Source organism: Pygocentrus nattereri, chromosome 19 (assembly GCF_015220715.1).
Source record: "Pygocentrus nattereri isolate fPygNat1 chromosome 19, fPygNat1.pri, whole genome shotgun sequence".
In the NCBI taxonomy this organism is placed as follows: Eukaryota; Metazoa; Chordata; class Actinopteri; order Characiformes; family Serrasalmidae; genus Pygocentrus; species Pygocentrus nattereri.
Window position 1 is genome coordinate 11,972,630 of NC_051229.1, and position 16,062 is coordinate 11,988,691.

At 38.6% G+C, this 16,062-nt stretch overlaps 1 protein-coding gene across 1 annotated transcript in view; it reads right to left on the bottom strand.

Moving 5' to 3' along the window:
- Positions 1-15,839, bottom strand: part of ahrrb (aryl-hydrocarbon receptor repressor b) — a 57,558-nt gene extending 41,719 nt beyond the window's left edge. Inside the window, exons 1-3 of the mRNA XM_017707402.2 lie at positions 15,529-15,839; positions 15,075-15,165; positions 12,978-13,159 (exon numbers count right to left, since the gene is read on the bottom strand). Coding sequence (XP_017562891.1) covers positions 12,978-13,159; positions 15,075-15,136 — 244 coding nt within the window. The 5' untranslated portion in view covers positions 15,137-15,165; positions 15,529-15,839. The remainder of the gene's footprint in view (positions 1-12,977; positions 13,160-15,074; positions 15,166-15,528) is intronic.
- Between the last annotated feature and the right edge of the window lie 223 nt (positions 15,840-16,062).

Sequence of the window (16,062 nt, forward strand, 5' to 3'; positions counted from 1 at the left end):
CACAGCATCTCAGCTTGATTCAAATCAGGACTTTTAATCGGCCACGCCAAAACCTTCATTTTGTTTCTTTTGAACCTTGTGTGCTTTGGATCGTTGTCCTGCTACATAACCCAACTGTGCTTGAGCTTTAGGTCACAAATTGACAAGCAGACATTATCCTTCATAATTTTCTGATAGTGAGAAGAATTCATCAATTATGACAAGTTGTTCAGGTCCTGCAGAAGCAAAGCAGCCCCAGACCATCACACTACCACCACCATGTTTGACTGTTGGTGTGGTGGTCTTATGGTGGAATGTGGTGTTAGATTCACACCAGATGTAACGGGACTCATCTTCCATTTGACTCATCAGTCCACAGAATATTATCCTAAAGGTCTTAGGGGTCATTCAGATGTTTTTGGCAAATATGGGATGAACCTTTGTGTTATTTTCGGTCAGCAGTGGTTTGCATTTTGCAGGTCTCCCATGCGAAAAAATGTGATTTTTTTTGTCTTTCTTATTGTAAAATCAAGTACACTGACCTTAACTGAGGCAAGTGAGGTCTGCAGGTCTTTAGATGTTTTTCTGGGGTCTTTTGTGACCTCCTGTATGAGTCGTCCATGCGCTTCTGGTGAAATTTTGGTAGGCCAGCCACTCCGGGGAAGACTCACCACAGTTTTCTCCTTATGTGGATAATGGCTCTTACTTTGGTTCACTGGAGCCCCTGAACCTTAGCAATGGCTTTGTAGCCCTCTCCAGACAGGTAGATTTAAATGACTTTGTTTGACTGGTAGATTTAAATGTCTGTATTTGAATTGTGGCATCATGTGCTGCTGTTTGAGACCTTCTAACCTGTTTCACATCCCAGACAGGTTCTGTTTAAGTGATATTTAGATTCAACATTTCTGGCAGTAACCATGCCTGGGTGTGGATAATGACACTGAAGCCAGTAGTACTGGAATAGGTTAATCAAATCAAATCAAATCAAATTTATTTGTATAGCACTTTTTACAATGGATGTTGTCACAAAGCAGCTTCACAGAATTCCAGAAAAAATGAAAAAAAAAGAGTTTTAACAAGAATGTAAAAAATGTAAAAATGTAAAAGCTTAAAAAAAATTAAAACCCCCCAGTGGGCAAGCCAGGGGCAACAGTGGCAAGGAAAAACTCCCTAACTGACCTGAAGTGACTGATCTGAAGTTAACTGTCCTGAAATGAAGTTGCATGGAAAAAAAGTCTACAATTAAGCTTCAACACTATTTTCAACAACACCAACTTAACTACCAAACCTAACAAATCATGCTGTTTTTTGTGGAGTATTTCTGGTGAGGTTGCCAGTCTTATGTTGTCAGATCAGTAAGCATGCATGTTACCAACTTTATTTGGGCTTTTTAATGACCTTGTAATTCAAAGAATCTTACAACATTTGGAGGACTTGTTGGTATGGCAAAACATGACAGGTTTGTAACAATTTAGTTTAATATAGGGTGTGATAGTTTTTTCAAAAACGCCTTTTCCTCATAGAGAAAACCAGCTTAGACCTAAAATGAGCATGACACCAACTACAAATGGCCACATGACTTCAGAAGTATTTTGCTTTGGTTCAAACAACCTCTCAAAAGTCACCGGTGAAAAGAGGATGCATGAGGGGTACAAGTAAGAGCACATTAGCATAATGAAAATCTAAAAACACCACAGGATCTTGCTCTGTCTCCTTCAAAGACCCAGAAGTGCAAAAAACAGCTTTCTAATGGCTCATGAGCATTTAAGGATGGAAAAAGGAAGCATGGAAGGGATAAAAGAGATAAAGGTTTTCTCACAACGGAGCGTTAAAAGTGGCACTCAGTTGGATTCTTGGGTACTTAGATGCTCAGATATTCCATTTGTTGTCATTCAAGCCTGGTAGGATTTACAACACGAAACAAAAGCAGGAGGAGTGTTTGGCCTGCCTGCGATGGGAACTTCCTCTGATCTGCACGTGACGCAAGCTAAAGCATGTGTGTGCCAGAGGAGAGTGCGTGCAGAGGGTGCCAAGCTGTGATTCCTTCAGTTCAAACACGAGTCCCCTCAGGCAGCAGCATACTGACCCAGGCCAGGCCGGGGTCAGCTCTAAAATAACAGCCCATTAAACTGCTGCACACTACAAATCACCGCTTCATTATTTTGCAATCTTTTTAACTAAGATATATTCAACATATAACAATGACAGTAGAATATAAAAATGATCAGACAAAACAGCATAAAAGACAGATAGACAAACAGATAGATAAGTATCAAGATGGACAGATATATATATATATATATATGCTGTATTCTGCAGAAAAACATGAGGCATTAATCTGGGATCCAAAAAAATCAGGAGAATGAAACACAAACCCCTGGAGCTAAAGATGATAGTATTTACTAAATGAAATTAAACCAAAAACAGCCACAGGAAACAATTTCAAGCTGACATTAGCCAAATTCCTTTAATGTGAAATTCATTTTCTCAGTAAAATGAGAGCATCCGAAACAATAACACTGCGATAACTACTCTAAGAATGAGGCAGTGTGAGTTGAAAAGTGCAGTCCAGTGTACCTCAAGCTTTACCAGGGTGATTCAAGCCCCTGGCACCATTTCATGCGCGGTAAAACAGATTAGCTTTATTTGAATTATTTAGCTCAAACTGGAGCTGACTGAGGGGCAAAGCTATTCATAGAAATTTTGGACAGGACCACTTTAGTTTGTTGGATTTGGACATGACAGCACTGAAGGGAGTTTTAAAGCTCTGTCTTTACTCTGAAAAACATTCAGTGTTTTATTTCTGTGAAGCATTCATAGCACAAAGGCTGACATAAAAGGCCAACGAGTTCATCATAACCCCTTAAACTCTTCCCATAACTACACAAGCTACCATATGTTTAATTCATTTCATAGTCATTCTTGATTAATTTTATACTAGTTGTAGGTGATAAGGCTTAAAAGAATACTCGAGCGTTTTTCATGGTCAATGATCTTAATGTGTTTCCTGTGCATAATAAAAGAAAATATGCTGACTCAAAGCACCTGTTCACTGGCTTCTGTTATAAGTGTGTTTTTCTTTTTTTAAATACAGGGAAACATGCTGAAAATAACTAGTTGTTGGTAATTGACTATATGCTACAGATGCTGCAGATAGAGATTAGGTTGAAAACTGCTGGATATTCCTTTGAGATTATTCAACCTGGACTTTAAGGGTACACAGCAGAAACATTTTCCTCAGGAAATTGTGAAAAATACTTCTATAAAAAGTAAAATGTGTAATAGTTTTGCCTAAATGGTTAAAACAGCCTCCAGTATGGCATGCAGGTGGGTCATGTGAGGACAGTGTAGTTTGATCAGAGTTAATTCAAATCAACCAGAAGTACTGTAACTGTGCTGCTGAAATACTTCTTCAGCACCTTCTTCTGTTGTTGCACTCACACACACAGCGCCCGCAGGCCATGGGGCTTTGCCAGGCTGCAGTCACGCAAGTGCTCCCCGGGAGGCACTGGAGCATTCATTACCCATGATCCTCCTCTCTCCAGCGGCCGCCAGCCTCTCCATGTGGAGCTCAATTACTCCCTCATGTGCTGGAGTCCAACACAGCTTCCTACTCTCTCTCTCTCTCTCTCTCTCTCTCTCTCTGTGACTCTCTCATTTCACAGTGGCTTGTGCCCTGTGGGTGTGCTCACTAAGGCTGCAGGATACACTCACCAGCCACACTTTATTAGGAACACTTGCAATTATCCACTCGGCCAATCATGTGGCATCAGTGCAAGGCAGAAAATCATACCAACACGGGTCACAAGTTTCAGTTAATATTTGCATCAAATATCAGAATGGGGAAACGTGGTAAGAGTCTTTGGCCGTTGGCGTCAGAGAGATGGGGTTTGAGTAACTAAGAAAATGCTGATAACCTGGAATGTTTGCATACAACACAGAATGGTGCGAAAAACAAAATGGAGTATTGTTACAGGCCATGTGCATCTTTATGGCCAGAATTTACCCATCTTTTAATGGCTACATCAAGCATGATAATGCACCTTGTCAATAGCACAAGTCATCCTAAATATGACAAAGAGCTCAGTGCATCAAGGAGGGTATTTGCATGCACTTATAATTTGATAACTTCAGAAAATCAGATTTTGTCAGTAATTCGATCAACGCGTTCACATGCACTTGAGCAACCAGATAACTGGAAAACTACAGGTACAATTTTTAAATTCTTTAATTTGTCAAGCATGTATTCGGTTTCAGCATCACTCCAAAAGCTCTTCATTGCCATATTGCGGGTGCTGCGCTAAACGCTGCTTGCTTATTTCCAGTACTGCAGTCTGTTTTTGCTTATGTACAGACTGAGAAATCCAAAAGAAATTCATGTAAGAGTGTGCATGCTGAGAAATGTGATTACTAAGCTAAAATCCAGCTCTCTTCATCAGATTTCTTAATCGAATCTCTAGACCTTACTCCAGTCTAAGAAGTGTGGTGTTTACCTGAATATTTGAATCACTCAATGAGCTTTAACTAGTGCTGCACAATATATTGATTTCATGTTTGTTTAGTTTGGATACAATTAATATTATTGATTATATAATTGTGTTTATTAACAGTGACATTTGATATATGCAAATGGTTCCTAGAAACTGCAGGCTTATTTTAAACATGTCATGTTAAGTCTTAGAAGTATACTCCCTCAACCAACAAGTACAGAAATTCTGAGGAAAGTGTGGATTCTAAACTTCTGATTGAGACCACACTTGTGTTCAGTAGAAGAGGAAATATTTTACTGTCATTTGTCCCTTACATTTTTTCACATATTTCTTGTTCACACAGAAACAATCGGAAAAAAAGTTAGAATACATTCAAAATGCAGTATTTTTGTCCATACTGTGTAGTCCTAGTGTTTACAGACCTGGCAAAAGTCTGGGAATTCAAGTTATTTTCTCATTCAGTTGCTGTTACTTAGCACCATCCAAAAGCTTTGTTTAAATGTGGGTCTGCAGGCATAAAGCCAGAGGGAAATACACATGTAGTGTAAGTAATCGGATCTCGTCAGACGCACAGTGGAAATGTTTTATTCAACAAATCACTCACGTCTGCCCAAAGTGGCTGACACACTAAAAGCAATAACCTCTCTCTTGCTGTCAAATGGTTAATCTAAATGGTTGCATGAGTACAGAGGCCCTTGAAAACCATGGATGAGCAATAGTTCATAAGAGCAGTTGAACTGAAGGCAGTATTGGCTACAACTCCACACACAGAGATGAGTAGAGCAGCCTGAATTCACGCTCAAGCAAGAAGACTAAAGCTACACTATGTAAGTTTGTAAGACATTATTCTTCTCTTTTTGGAATTATTTTAGTCTAAAATACACTGCTAAAGCTCTAAAGGGAAAGGGATGAGCAATAGCAAAGTAGTTTAGGACCAACAATGGAAAAAAAAGAAAAAAGAATTGATCTATCTATGCTCCACCCAAACACGTTCTTTTGCAGCTACTGTTCTGAGACTGGACAAGCTTTCCAGTTTGTCGACAAAATCCCAATCAACCTTATGAGAAATCATAGCCCAACTAGTAATTTTGTCAAAATGTGTGTAATAAGTGTGTTATATTAAAAAAAATACTTATCTTTTATGTGTGTGTGAAAGGTCACACTGCAAGGAAAGAAAGGATGTAGTTTTTGTCATGTAACTGAAGTACACGTTAGTAGGGTGGCAATGGCGCTGTTGTTTCCAACATAGTTGGTAGCATAGCATTTTAAAGAAACTCATCAAACGGAGCTGTTATATTGGCATGTGTAAATAGTATGTGTAACTGAGTACATGGAACCAGTTAGTACCATTTCTTCAAATATTGGCCTAGTACACTATACATTGTGAAAGCTATATAGTAGATTTGGAGTGTAAGACTGTGGAGAAGGGGGCGTGGCCGAGGGTCGAATGTGGGATGGAGAGGCCGGTCCGGTTGAACCAGTGGGTTAAGTAGCTGATGATGCTCACCTGTGCCTTGTTTCTGCCAGCCTACTTATAGTCATCTCTCCCATCAGTAGGCGGCAGAGCTTCGAGAGAGGAGACCCCGGCAAGGCGCGAGAGGGAGCCAAACGGAACGAGTCCACGAGACGTTAATGTGACAGGCTGAAAAGCCTTTAAGTTGTGTTTAAAAGAATAAATCTGTTCTCTACATTAACCCCTGCCCCCAGAGTCTTCCCTCCCCACCCATTCAGAACATGACAAAGACACACATCCCATACATAAACCGCTAACTGAGTATATAAATCTGACCATTACTCACGTATTCTCTGCTTCGTCACTGCTCTCTCCAGCTGGCTGCACCCTGCAGCCTTTCTATCTTCTGACTCGGGCCATTACACATGGCCACGCACTGCCTGCATGTTTCAATCCTATTACGGCTGTGTCCAAGCTCATTGTAGGCAGCGTTGTAGCCAAGAAGAAGAGTCGCACGTGGTGGAACTTGGCCTAATCTTTCAGAGGACTTGGAGGTCACTCTGCCATAATTAAACTGTGTCATTCTTAATGGCTTCATTGAGATAGAAATAGAAAGAGAGAAAATGCTGAATATTTTTACTCTCTTTCAACAAAGTATGCCACTTTTGTCCCCCCCATAATGTTGTCAATCAGCAAAAACACGCTTTTTTTGGTCTGCTCTAGCGGTATGAAGCTATTATGAGGCTATAATGTAGTTAATGTACTGGAAACTTATTCTACCCACCAGCATCACGCACATTATCACACGCTTACCTCAAATCACATCAAGTAATAATAACATAGAAATGGTTATGTGAAGATTGTTATTTATACATTTCATAGTTAAAAAGTGTAATAGCTGCCATCCTGCAACCTAAAATCTATAAAATCTATACTTTTGTCTAATGTGCAGGTTTATTTGTTGCCCCAAATGCAGCCAATTGGTGGTGACATGTTTGGTGTCTGAAATTTGCTTGTTTTGTTATTCACCAGAACTACAAGGCTAAGGTAGCTAACATGTCCACAAGCATGAGACCCAAACCTGACCCATACCTGCGACTTGGGACTCAATCCAACTGGACTAATAGGTGCTGCTAAATCTGAAGTTTAAATGGATTAGCGCAGACTGTTTAATAGTGCTTTGCTACTAACTATAAAAAAATCTACTCAAACTATAAACCTATCTAAAAGCCAAGCTTTTGCTGTAGCTGACACCAACTTAACTGATGTAAAGAAGAATTCTGACATTTGCTTCTGGCGAATATCTGCTGCGGAACGGCTGCATCAACAGTAAATGTGTTGCTTAAGAGTCAATGTGCCAGTCTTCCTGCTATAGTACCTCATAATTATACTGTAAGCTCTACATAAATGACCAGTGTGCTTTTTATCTGATCTAACAACAGGGTCATAAAGTTTCCACACTGAAGATGACCATGACTCATTTTTAGTTCTGCATCTCAGTTATGTAAATAAAATAAACTTGTTTTTTGTACTCAATTTCCTCACCAGCCAAGACTTTCTCCATCACACCATCCTGCAAGACATTCAGGAGGTTGTGAGTTTGAATCCCAGCAATACCGCAGCTGTCCACTATCCGGAAACTCAAGAACAGAATATGCCAGACGGGACTGTGTGATAGAAGGAGTGCCAGCTAGTGGGGAAACTGAGTAAAAAAACACATTTAATTTAGTTTATTGAATCGAAATGCAGATCTAGAAACAGTAGCTTGGAGAATTTTTGACTCAACTAAGAAGTTTGAGTCGTGTCAACTCTGGTGTCCTCAAGTTGACTCAACTCAAGAAAAGCCATGAAATCAGTTACTAAATCATTTTAAATTGAGCTGACCTCTCATTTTTTACAGTGTATGTACATTTCACAAAATTAAAAACAAATCCACATAAAGATGAACTCATTATTAAACAAGCCCAAGCCCGATGCTGTTCATGAAAAAAAAACTCTGAGCTCAGGCAAAATGCTAATGTATTTAAGAAACATAAATAAGTCAGTTTTAGATTACATGAGGCTATCCGAGTCAAATGTGTGATGATTTCAATATGCAGTTTGCACTACACTAAGTGATGAGACTACAAACTTCCATTAGCTGTTAGCTATGTTAGCCTCATAGCTCCAGGGCAAAACTAAAGAAAGAACCTTCAGACACCAAACGTGTCCCAGTTGACTTAAGCTAAGAAGGATGTGATCTTGTTGCCAAACTATTCCATTAAGAAGAATATGAGGTAGGTCAAAGAGCAAGAACACAAGGGTGTCAATGATCAACAATAGCCTTTTGTTTTCCTGATTTATTTTCTCAGTACTAGCAAAACTAGACCTAACTATAGCTTATTAACTATTTATGCAACTGTGACCTTGATGACACAGACTCTTAATATTAATATTTCAGTTGAATTCTTCTCTCCTCAGGGATCCAGAAGCGCACACAGAGGGGCGAAAGAATTCGCCTTGCGGTGCGACATTCAAGGTTTGATCGTAATTGCATGGGACGAGCACCCAACTATGGTGTTGTGCCAACAAAGGGTTTCACAGAGCATCCCGCTGTGTTCTCAGCACCGCGGCAGCGCACACAAACATTGCGCGTCTAGACCAGGCACGGTTTGGGGTCATTCACTTACGGCCTTTGTCATGCATGGCCAATCTACACAATTACTCAAGCAAGACCATTCATTAGAGACAGAAAACCAAGCGCTGGCCCAGAACATCGGAGGGAAAATGGACAATTACCAACACGGAAGCAAAAATGCATTCAGCCTTTGGAGAAAAATGGCCGCCATGTTCTGAAAAACATTTAACCCCAATTTGGTCACATGTCGTGAAGAACAACAGACACATTAGTTATTGTTTGAAATATCGACCCTCATTCATCAACAAAAAAAAAAAGCCAGGGCAAAAGACGTTCTGGAAAAAGCTGCAAAAAACGTAGAGACATGATGGTTATGCTATGTCCATAAACTGAGAAGATACATGAAAGAAATTTCATCTAAAAATCTGTTTCAGTGCACTCCACTAATTAACACTGCTACAGCTGTATGGTATGAGAGCTACATTCAGAAACTATTTATATATATATATATATACACACACACACACACACACACACACACAAACACACACACACATATATATATATATATATGTGTGTGTGTGTGTGTGTGTGTGTGTGTGTGTGTGTGTGTGTGTGTGTGTGTGTGTGTGTTTGTGTGTGTGTGTGTGTGTGTGTGTTTGTGTGTGTGTGTGTGTGTGAAACTTTTAAAACTTTACAGGAGAATGAAAAAACATACTTTACTTTTAATGTAAGTCAATGGATCCAGACATTTTTCCAAGTCATTCTGGTGTGTTGCTTTTGGTCCAATCATTATGGAATTTATACATAATGTAAAGAGCAAGAGGCATTTTCAAATGATGTGAAAAACTGAAAAATGACAGTTTTATCTCTGTTTAATGTCTGTTTTATCTCAGCATAGCCATCTTTGTGGAGATATGTAATTTGTTTTCACAGCAGGAGGTTCTCGCTCTCCCTTCATTCCTCATTACTCGCTAGCAGCTCAACAAAACTCATTTCACACAGACAGCCAAGTGTCCTAGTCTGCTAAGAGTTACAGGCAAAATACTTTTGTTTATATTAATTACAAATATGTGCCAGAATCTCCACTAGATGGCCTGAAGAAAGAGGCTACAACTGCATGGTAACAAGGACCTAACTGGATGTTACACCACTATGCCACTGTCTTAAACCTTGTCAGGTCTTTTCAAATCAGTACAGTATTTGCTATACTTATGAGTAGCTGAATTTATTTATTTATTTTTTAAATACATTTTCCGTCCACCTGAACATGTTTTAGTGCTTGGATCAAGGTGAGTGGAAATGAGGAAGAGAAATCTGGAAACACAGCTGACCATGAGAAGACAAATTTGCTAGAAAAGTGGAGTCTAGCTGAGATGTTCAAACATACGATGACAACCAATCATTCATATGGCAAAAGATCAAGGCTATCACAGGCCCATTATTCATGATTTTTAATATCAGCATAGCCAGGGTCATGTGTAATATAAATGACGATATCAAGGCGCTTCTGACATTTACGACTTTCATTATCCAAAATGCTCACAGGCTGTCAGAATAGGAAAATACATGGGTGAAAAACAGCCAAACACACAAATAAGTGCATCCACAAACACACCAGCATGCATATACACACATCCAGCCTCACTCATCACTCATTATTTTAATCTCCTCCAACATAAACATATACACACAAAACCACACACTCAGTCAATCCTCACACTCCATCCAATACAGTCACATTATAATGTTAAAACGAAAGAACACATTTCTCCTAACTGAATCCACCTGCTGACTCATAGTGCTACTTATGGCAGAGTTTCAAAACAGCACACAAAACACAGACCTGATACCACAAAAGAGGAGAGAAAGAGGAAAACACAGGGTGGAGAGAGTGGTAGAGGGGGAAAGAATGAGAGTAAGGGGCAGACAGACATATACAGACAGAGAGAGGGAGACAGAAAGAAAGAAAGAAAGAAAGAATTAGAGAGACAAAAACTACAGAAGAGAGGGAGACAGAAATAGCAAGAGAGAGAGAAGCAAAAATAAAGTATGAAAAAGAGGGAGGCAGAGAAAGAAAAAAGAAGGAGAGAAGGAGGAGAGAAAAAGAGTGAGAGGAAGAAAGGGAGAGGGTAAGAGAAGAAAAAAGAGAGAGGGTTAGAGGGGAAAGAAAGAAAGAAAGAAAGAAAGAAAGAAAGAAAGAAAGAAAGAAAGAAAGAAAGAAAGAAAGAAAACTGCCACCTGCTGATCTACCTGTTACAGTGCTTACAGAAGTAAATCACTCCGCACAAGATGACAACAAGAGCAGGGCCTCTGCATCTAGGAATATGCACTGAAATGCATGCGAACGCAGGAATATATGGGTAATCTGTTGATCTTCCCACAACTCAGAAATGTTTTATCAATGTATTTCTGAATGGTTAGTGCTCAGCATCTGTAGATTTAATTATACAGATGAAAACAGCAAAATCAAAGCATATTTAGACCTGTTTACTATTCCATAATCAACTGACTGCAATAGTTCAAGCAGACTGCATTTATTTCCACGGTTCGGTTTCACATGTTTATGTCAAAGCAAATAGAATGAAGCTAATACACTGAAGCTAATACACTGAGGCATGTCATGGGACTTATGAAATCAAAGTTCAAACTTCTGACTGGTGCTATCACACATTTAGAGGGTGGCAGTGAGTAATATGTGACTATATGATGCTTATTAACACCTTTAGGGGGCAGTGGTGAGTAACATTTGTTCACTTGAGCTTGGGTTGTTTCTGTTACCAGTTGGGAGCTACTAAGTAAATGTTAGGAAGCTAATCAGCCACTTTAATAGCTGCATTCAAATAAATTAGGGATGCACAATGATATGGGCACCATATCATTACTCGTAGATAACTGCATACAATCACTGCTGTTAGATTTGGCCAATATTTCAACCCAATATTTTATCATTTATATATTGTTCTCTGAAACAGAAGAATGTTTAGATGAGCTGTTGTGATAAAATGTCTGCATTTTATTTGTTTTACTGCATTAGTAATCTTATAAACGTTCTATTTTTCTGTAATATTTTTTCTACTACTTTTTCTCTCATTTGCTACATTTTATAACAGTTTATGCATCTGCAAATATGTCCATGAAAAATACCAGATCTTAGGATCAACCCACAGTCCAGATATTGGCGCATCCCTAAATTAAACATTAAAATTATTCATACAGCATTTAATTATCTAAAACTTCGTGGCAGGTCTACATATACATGAATGTTGCATTTCATAGTACGTCCCTCATGCACTCTTTCATTCTCACTCATTTATTTACTCACTACATCACAGACACAAGTGTTAGTATTCCTCTCTTTGTGGGTTTTTCTTCTGCATGAGTGTGTGTAAACACTGCTGTGCTCCACACAACTCCAACTTTGACTTCAGCAACCAAAAGATCAGCTCGGACCATCTTTGCTTTTTCTAATAATTCTTGCAAATTTAATAAAAAAAAACATTTTTCCTCATGGTGAACAGCCAATGCCCCACAATGCCAAAACGTTCATGCTTTCATCATTCTGACGACTTTTGGTCTCCACAAAGAGCTAAATACACAAACACAGACATTTATTCACAGGCATTTCAACACAAGAGACGTTTGATACTCCTAATATGAGACTCACACCAGGTGATACGTCCTTGGAACGTATGTTTAAGAGGGTCTGTAATTTTCTACAGTATATTTCGCAAGAAGCCTGTAAAATGATTTACAAACTACTGCCATTTTATCAGTAACCAAAGACTGATTTCCAATGATTTTTGCCAAAAATTCCACGATAACAAATGGATATGATGTACACAAAATCATTCAGAGTGGTTTGATGTGAAATTCACCGTTCCAGAGATACTTATCGAGTGGTGATGATAGGAACCAGATGGCTAAAGCCTTTAATGCCTACAAACGCTAAATCACAGAAACCTATTTCATGAAATAGTTACAAATATGCTGCATGATGCTTGAGTCATTGGTTTATGAAGGTTCTGGCTTGAATCATATTTTTAAAACATGTTCATGGTGGATGGGTAAACAGAGTGTTGTAAGGCAAAATAGTCCCTGAGAAAACATACTATTTCAGATTTACCACTATTTTATCAACATCATCATCAACGTTACATAAAATCTCAGACACATGTAGGAACACTAATCATTTCTCATAGTAATCAAAACGGCTATATTTGCATTGCAGACATCGTGACTCCTGGTTCCACCATTGGTGAGCAAGTCAGTATGTACAATGCACCATTTTATATCAAACCACTCGAAATGGCTTCTGATTACATCTCAACATTATGTTCATACAAAAATTTTGAAAACAAGTGGCAGAATTTCCCTTTAACTCAGTAAAAAACATTCACTACACCATATAAATGCTAAAATGAGCCATTGGTCTTACCTTGGAAGAAGCTCTTGACGCGGAGGTAGCTGACACTGAGACGCAGCACTGAAAGCTTGTCCAGCTTGGAGATGACGTCTGGAGTGAACGGCAGTAGGCTGGCCAGCCGGTCCAGCTCTGCATTCAGTCGGTCCCGATGTCTTTTGGACGGGTTGGACTTCTGGTTCGCTGCTGTTGCTTTTCTATTTGAACAGAGAGGAAGCTTCAGAACATGATCAAGGGGTCCAAGCACTAAATGAGGATTACAAATCTGAAAGTTAATCTCAGTTGTTCTTGCTCTGCTTAAATGAAAAGCTTGGAACGCTAAAAGACTTCATGAGTCATCCACAAAATTGCATGGAATGCACAGGAAATTGTTTTCAGGCTTTCAATTGTTTTGTGTGTTTATCATAGCCCTATTCACAGTGGGCAGAAATGCGAGTGCCAAGAGACAGAATTTCAAAACAATGAGAGCCATAAAGTCTAGAATGTGAGACACTGAGGAGATGTTTAGTTTTTCAAAGGCACATCAACAAATTCGTTCTTTGTAGTGGATATTTCCTGACAGCAAGCACTATGAACTATAATGAAAAAAGCATTAAGCACTCAGGATGAAACAACAGTCATTAATTAAACAGCAAAATGAGTATACAACAGTCAGAGCCAGTAACTAAAACCCTGAAAACTGCCTTCAGCAAAATAAACAATACATATGTGATTTTAAAGAGAAATGAATAGGCAATGTACAGTTTTATTAGTGTTAAGTATTCTTTAAGTAGATCTTAAACCATAACCATGTTCTTTTCTCAATTACATATTAATAAGGCTCATAAGAGAGAGCCTCAGAGAACATAATAAACAAAAAGAACAATAACAGTACATAAACATTACTACTAATGTCAGCTTCAAACTGGAGAGTACCACCCTTACATAAAAAAAGGTTTTTCAATGGTTGTTTAGAAAGGGTTATATACAGGACCATGACATCACAAAAAAACTTTGAATATTTAAATGGGATTTAATGGGTACAGTTAAATGGTTCTTCTCTATGATGGATAAATTATTGCGTATGGTTATTTTAACCATAAAAAGAGTTCTATATAGAACCAGAAAGGGTTCCACTACTGTCAATGAACCTTTTTGTTGGTACTACTACCTAGAACTCTTTGCTAAGAGAGTAGAATATACCAAAAAAAAATTATTTATGACTTGTAACAACAGCAGAACCCTATGATATTGTATAACTATACACACATACTTACATACTTACAAGGTTGGGCAAAGTAGTGATGACACTGTACTAAATGTATTCAGTAATGTATTCTGTGACAATACATAATACATTTATAATACATTAGGGTACAATTATAATACATCTTTCTCCATGTAATTGTTCTGTTAATATATTTCACAAAAAAATTGCTGATCATTTCAATTTTCAAAAATTCGGAGGTTTTTTTCTCTCTTACCACCTGCGTCAGTCCACTGTTGCTCCTACAATCCCCCGAGCGTTAGAGGACAATACTGATGCAACACCCACAAAAATGTCCACTACAGAGGAGACTGCTCAGTTTGATCATCCTTAAAAAAGAGTTCAGGATTGCTGAGATTTATAGCTGATTATCACAGTGATTTATCAGTCCACTCAGGCTTTAACATGAACATCAGTGTTTGTAAAGAAGCTGTTAATTGAGGTTCTCCCTAAAATTTGTCATTTAAAATATTTTAATAGTATTATTATTCAGTAACTACAGGGACTTCAGTGCAACCCCCCCTGAGTTATTCTTAGGTTATAGACTTGTAATAAAACTGAGCCTGCTGGTGGGCCTGGCTATTTAAGGTGTAAATAGCTAATAGTTGAACAAGTAATAATGGTGTTATTTTTGAATATTGTATGTTTATTTTACTTTATTTAGTGGATAGGTTTTCTTAAAGCATTCTCCTAAACATGTAAATATATTCTGAATACTGCCTTTACAAAATGTAACTTGGACTGAATTGGGTCAGAATTTCTGTATTCTGAATTCCCAATATTTGTATTCTGCTACATCTATGTGTGTCTGTATATGAGGGTGAACGCAATAAACGCAAGGATATTGTAAAGCAAAAATACTCAGCTGTTTTTGAATGGGTTTCCTCCTCTTCCTCCCAGCATACAGACAGTCTCCAGGTGGAATCATGATTATAGAGCAGCTGATGAAATTTCACTCTAAATAAAAGAACCATCAGGCACCTGTTTAAAATCCTCACTAAAAACCAGCACACGCTCAAGCACTGAAAGGCAGGGAAACTGCCAGCAAAGTTTTAGGAAGAGTGGCAAAGTTCTAAAAGTCAAACCAGTCCTCAGTTAAAAGACCAAAAACACACAAATTACAAAAGCAAGAAACAGAGAGATGTGAAACAGCGCTCAGTTCAGTTACAGGGACAACATTAGCTTAAATGTGTTAGCTAATGACAGCAATGCAGAGATAAAACACAGAAAAACCCAGGCTTAACTGTGTGTGTAAATTAGAGGGGCATAATTATAAGCGTATTAATATGTTTAAAAGCACAAACAAAACGTTTTACTTACCAAAGGCTAGGGGCTCTGAGGTAATCCAACTTTGTCTCCTTCTCCTCCTGGGCGAATATACACCACACAGTTCCACACCAAACGGGTATTACATGTGGGCTATCTGTGAGATATTTTATTTCCTAAAAAGGACTAAACCAACATCCAACACGATGGTTCTTGGAAAGGAGACAGAACCAAAAGTGTATAAGTGAACAGGTCCGTTGTGCTTGATGTTTTATAGCCGGCTGGGTGGCGTTTCACATGCCAGCGTCTCAGGTGCTAGATGCGGATTCCCCTCAGTGAGACAAAAGTAGCGATATAAGATTCGTCAACGAGTCCGTTCTTTTGAATCGATTCACAAGCCCAACTGAATTAAATCTGGCTAACCGTATACATTCTAAAACACCAACCTCTCTGAATTTGAGGTTTTCTCTGTAACCGCTCGCTGAACCAAGTGCCACAGCATGTAAGATATTTCTGTGAATAAACGAACCGTTGAATCAGACGTTCGATTCAATGAAGCAGAGAGTCCGAAGGAATCGGCTCGCTGAA